General features: G+C 52.9%; 1 protein-coding gene across 1 annotated transcript; it reads left to right on the plus strand.

The window, feature by feature from the left end:
• The first annotated feature begins 3,413 nt into the window (after positions 1–3,413).
• LOC125613622 (sperm motility kinase 2A-like) lies at positions 3,414–4,490 on the plus strand. The gene has a single exon (XM_048794538.1). It carries the CDS (start codon positions 3,414–3,416, stop codon positions 4,488–4,490), a length of 1,077 nt encoding a protein of 358 aa, XP_048650495.1.
• Positions 4,491–5,959: the final 1,469 nt, after the last annotated feature.

Raw genomic sequence — 5,959 nt, forward strand, 5'->3', positions numbered from 1 at the left:
GGGCTAGGGTGAGCTAATGGTGCAGCCTAGCTTTCATTTATACAAAGAGAACAGGGTGCATTCATGGTTCTCTCTGGATTGCTGCATCATAAGGAGAGCAAAACAAGTTTTGATTCAGTGTGACTTATTTTGTCCTATGACTATCTTCTCTTCCATTTAGTTGATATTTATGGTGAAACATTTTATTTCCTGTACCTCTCACTTTGGGTATATCCTACAGGTATTCCTTTGTGGTTTCCACTGGGGGTTCCATTTAACAAGAGAATGGGACACCACCCTGATGGGAATTTGCCGCAGGGCAACTTCAGTAGTGTAGAGAATGATGCTGCTGTGCCTCTCCATCCCCACCCCCTCAGCTGCTGATGTCACAATGTCACATGTGTAGGCACTTGTGTTCAATGCCCTAGGACACATTTGGGGTTTTCTGATACATGGATCTCTTACATCTTGTAGGAAAGAGAAGTGGCACTAGGTTTTATAATTGTCATGAATTTGCTTTACCAGAGATCTTTCTGCCTTCATGGAGATCTGGGTTCCTAATCTGGTGTCCTTCAGGTCAACCTGAAGGACTCCCCTCAGACAGGGCCCATCTAGTGGGGAGCAACTCCCTGGGCTTCTGTGTATCTGGTGCTGTGTTTGGAATGTGTGTGTCTCTCCAAAGTTCCTGTTGTTGCTTCAGCCTCAATGTGACAGCATTGAAAATCCAGCCTTGAGGATGTGGTTAGGACATGAGGCTCCAACCTTAGAGATAAGATGTGTATCTGAAGAGTGCTTCTCCCCTGTGTGCAAGGTCTGGTTTACTTCCCAGCATACCCCTGTACCCGTGGGCACACATGCGCACGCGTGTGCCCACGGGTACAGGGGGTGCTGGGAACACACACACACACACACACACACAGAATTTCATCTATCTAGTTGGGTAATGTGGCATATGGCAGTGTTTTGTTTTGTTTTGTTTGTTTGTTCCTTTTGGTACTGGGGATTGAACCCAGAAGTGTTTAACCACTGAGACATATCCCCAGATTTTTTAAAATATATTTTATTCGAGACAGGGTGTTTCTGAGTTGTTAAGTGCCTTGACATGTTGCTGGGGCTGGCTTTGAACTTCGGAGCTCCCTGCCTCAGTCTCCCCAGCTGCTGGGATTATAGGCTTGTGCCAACGTGCATAGCTGTGTGGCAGTGTTTTAATATGCTTTCCTGTCCTTGTGGCCAAGACACCCGGACAAGAGCAACTCGGAGGAAGAAACGTTTACCTGGGATCAGGGGTTCAGAGGTCTCAGACCACTGATGTCTGACTCAATTGCTCTGGGCCCAAGGTGAGGCAGCCCATCATGGGGGAAGGGCCCAGCAGAGGAAAGCTGCTCATCTGAGGGCAGCAAAGAGGCAGAAGCAGAGCCAGAGAAAAAAAGGTGGGGTGAGGGTCAGAGGAATGAGGCACCCTTCCAGGGCATGGCCCCAGTGACCCACCTCCTTCAGCCATGCTGTGCCTGCCTACAGTAAGCATTCAGGCAGCCCATTCAACGTGGGATGGACTGAGAAGGTTACAACTCTCCCAGTCCCACCATTTCACCTCTGGACAGCCCTGAACTAGCACGGGAGCCTGTGCAGGGGATACCTCACCTCCGAGCCATAACAGACTGTGATGCTCTCAACCTGGGACACGGAGGTGGGAGGATGCCACATTGAAGCCCAACCCGAGCAACTTAGCGAGACACTGTCTTCAGAAAACCAACAAACATGAAGGAAATTTGGGGGGCCAGGGAAGTACTTCAGCTGTAGAGCACTTTCCTGACGTGCCCGAGGCCTGGGGTCCAATGGCCAGTATTTGTCCAAAGAACGCAAAACACAAACCCATACAAACAAAAAAAGCAGAGCCTCTTAAGAAGGTGGTCACCCCCACCCCCCCATATCATGAGAGGATACAGCAGCAAGGCACCTTGACCTTGGCCTTACTGGAATGGTGGGAAGTGGATTTCTATTTGTTAATAATCTACCCTGTGTAAGGGGTTTTGATAACAGCAGCAGGAAGGGACCCAGTGTGTGGGAACATCTCCATTGCATCCCCCAGTGGAAAGGACACTTTGGCTGGTTCCAGGATTGTGGGCTTCTTCCTTTGATCCCTCATCACTTTGAACTCAACCCATCCCCTTTTGCATTCCAGAGTTTCTAGCGAGAAATGTGATGAGGACCTTGTGGGGAAATGATGATGAACACTCCCTCCCTCCCTCTCAACCCCATAGGTGTTAATGTCTAGCTCTAGAGCGTCTTAGGCAGCAGAGGGTTTTGTTACAGCATCCCAGTGTAGGTGAAGTGCCACCCTGTCCCTTGGACCCCCAGTCATTGTGAGTTGGAAGAAAGGGGAATTGAATACTTTGAGTGTCCATAGGATGAGGTCTTTAAAAGCTGAAAGTTCTTATGGATCTTCGAGACCATGGAAGCATCCTAGTGGTGTTGGTCCCTAAACAGGCAAATATCCGCCTGCGGAACCCAGGGAGACAAAAGCCTTCTGGGGTCTTTTCTTGTTCTTATCACAGAAGTCAAGAGGTCCTGGAGACCCCAAAGTGGGATGACCCCTGGGGGCTATACCCTGGCGCCACTGGGTCATTTCTTGCTCCGACCTCACAAGGAGCCACTGTGAGGTGATCCCAAAACACCCGCTATAGAAGTGCGAAGCTGTGAGTGGGTGTTTGTCCATGAGTACAGGAAGCTCTGTGGGACTCCCAGATAGACAGCGCGTTTGGTGGTTGGTGGTTGGTGGTGGTTGTTGTTGGTGGTTTGCTGTTTTTTTTTTTTTTTTGATTTGGGTGTTTGTTTTGTGTTTTGCTTTTTGGTTGTTGTTTTTGGTGTTCCGTTTGGGTTTGTTATTTTCTCTTTTTAGCTAGCATCCTTAGTTGGTGTTCCGGCTCAGGGATGCGCAGAGAGAGTAGTGAGAATAGAGTAGAGGCGCAGGGGCCCAGCTCCTGCTATGAGAGGGCCCTGACGGACCACTACCGAGTCCTGAGGGCCATTGGGGAAGGGAGGTATGGGCAGGTGGTACTAGCCCGCCATCTCCTGACCTGGACAGAGGTGGCGGTGAAAGTGGTGCCAAAGACAGAGAGGAAGGAGCGCGTTTTCTGCGAACTGGAGAGGTTGATGGCCCTGGAGCACCGAAACATGATCCAGCTCTTCCAGGTCATCGAGACCCAGGACAACATGTACCTGGTCATGGAGCATGCAGGTGGGGGATCTCTCCAGCGTCACATCCCACAGCCTGGTGGCCTCCCAGAGGAGAAGGTCTGCAGAGTGTTCAGGGCGATTGTGCGTGTCCTGCATCACTGCCACCAGCAGGGCTTCGTGCACCTCGACGTCAAGCCACAGAACCTCGCGGTGGATCCTGTGGCCACCACCTGAAGCTCATCGACTTTGGCCTTTGCATGAGTTTCACGCCTGGGCAGAAGCTAAAGGAGTTCCGGGGCACGCTCCCATACTGCGCCCCTGAAATCCTGAAAAGGAAGGAGTTCGAGGCCCCCCCCCACCTCCCCCCACCCCCCGCGGACGTCTGGAGCCTGGGCGTCACCCTGTATTTTCTCCTCACTGGGAAAAGGCCATTCAGGGCTAGCACCAAGAAGAGCCTTCGGAGGCGGATCTTGCAGGGAAGCTTCCACATCCCGGGGCATGTGTCCCAGGGAGCGCGCAGCCTCATCCTGCAAATCCTCAGGGTGGACCCCAGGCAGAGGCCCACCCTAGAGCAGGTAATGGGGCACCCGTGGCTGAGCCAGGCTGAGGACCCCTCACCCAGTCGTCCCAGCCAGCCACTCCCCAGGCAGCGGCCAGACCCCGCCATCCTGACCCTCATGTTCAACATGGGTTTCGACCCCTGTACTGCCTGGTTGTCCCTGGCAAATCGCCAGTTTGATGAGGCCATGGCCACCTACCTCCTCCTCCAGCACCAGAGACGCCAGGGGGCGGGCTGCGGGCTCTGGGCCAGGAAGCCTGTGGGTCTGGGGGCGGTTGGGCCTCACCCAGGCCCCGCTGTGGGTCCTCCCAGTGTCCGCCCCAGCAAGTGCCCCAGTGAGCCTGCCCTTGCCTTGCCCTGTGAACAGCAGCGGCCCCAGGAGGCCTGGCCCTCAGGGCAGAAGGGCGCTGCGCCAAGTGCCAGCGAGCCCGCCATTCCTCTCCGCTTGCTCGACGTGAGGACACCCCCTCCCAGTGCAGCCCCCCAGCAGGACCCGGGGCCCCAGTGGCGAATGTACCTCAGGCCCAACCCTCGAGCCTGGGTGGCAGAAGGTGGCAGCTCGGCCTCCCAGGATCTGTCCACTGGGCAGGCCCAGGAGAGAAGCAGGGGCTGGAGGGGGCTCACCAGGAGGATGGCCACCTGCCTGCGCCAGCTCTGCTGCTGCATGCCCTGCTTCCAAGGGCCCGCGGCCCAAAGAAGAGTGGCTCCGATGGCCGGAGGCCACAGACCCCCTAGGTTCCTCCTCAGAGTGGCCCCAGGGCACGTGCCCTCATGAGAAAGGCGGGCCAGTGCACAGCCAGAAGACCCCAGCAGGTCTGAGCATCCCGACATCGTGGCGCGGCCACCTGTCAGGAAGCAGACGCCACAACAGCTTCGGAAGTGAGGCGTGCCCACTGGCTCAGGCTTCTCCATGCGGATTCCAGCCAGGAGCTCCTCTGGATCCACTGAGACTCTCCTCTGCCCCCACCTGCCAGCGACATCAGAGACTCTTTCCCCTCAGACTCTTCCCCCTGCCCTGCTCTTCTATGCTGTAGCAGAGTTGGTCTTAATAAATTTCTGTTTCTCACAGATTGTATAATAAGATTGATGTTGAAATGATTTATTGGAAAAAGAAAAAGAAATTTAATGTAGGAGGAGGGAGGAGGAAGAAGAAAAAAGACGGAGCCCTTAGGAAAAGAGCAGGTGCCCGGCAGCCATCCTATCCAAGGCCTGGACTGAGGTGCCTCCCTCTCCTGTTCAGTGTACTTGAGACTCCTGCCCCTTGAGCCAGTGCACAATGGGACTGCAACACCTTGGGCCAGTGTAGATGGGGACTCTCTTGCCTTAAGTCCAAAGTTGAATGATTTGGCCATAAGGAATCCTGCTCCGGTCTTCAGGCCCCTTTCTGAGGTGTGTGGAGAGGGTGGGTGGCAGCTGTTGGAGAAGACACATGTGTCAAAGCATTGGAGACTCAAGAATGTTTTGTGTCATCATCTCCCTATACCTGTTTGTATGCAAGTGAGAGGTGGGTCAGAGGACATGGTTGGGTCTGTTGTCAGGGGTGGCTATGGCCTTCACCTTATGCCATGCAGCCTCTATAGCCCAAATCTTTTTCTGGTGGCTGCTAGGGATCAAGGAGAGCATAAGTTCTTTGTGGACTGGAGATATTAAATCGTCTCTGGGTTGTTACTTTCATCAAAGTCAAATGCACCCATATGGAATTACTATTCTCTTTGGGTTCTAGGAATGTTGAATTTTGTACAATGATTCATGCCCTATTAATTAAAGTGTGGCAAACCTTGAGGGCATTTTTGTAGAGGGTGGCTTGGTTGTTTGGGTGAGTGGTAGTTCACTACTCAGAGGAGGGTTGAGCAGCCGTCCAGAAAACAATGTTTCTTGCCCAGGGATTAGAAAATTTAAAATTTGTTAAGATTTTAAAATCATACAATTTCATCTTCAGATTAGTTGCAATCCATAAAAACCCAGTTGATATCTTTATCGAAATTAAAAGTTTTTCTAAAGTTCATTGTATCCAGAATAGCTAAAATCATCTTCGAAAGAAGGAGAAAAGTGGAGTCAGACTTTTTGATTTAAAAGCTTATTGTACTCAGTGCCTGGGTGCTTCTTAGAACCTGATCTTATCGGAGTGAACACCGAGCGCAGGGCGGCCGAGTTCCGGCTCCCGGAACCGTCCCGGAACCGCCCTGGCCCAGGGCCGTGGAGCCTGCGGAGGCTGCTTCTTGGACCCTGCTCCTATCAGAGCAT

Source organism: Marmota marmota, unplaced genomic scaffold (assembly GCF_001458135.2).
Source record: "Marmota marmota marmota unplaced genomic scaffold, marMar, whole genome shotgun sequence".
Taxonomy (NCBI): domain Eukaryota; kingdom Metazoa; phylum Chordata; class Mammalia; order Rodentia; family Sciuridae; genus Marmota; species Marmota marmota.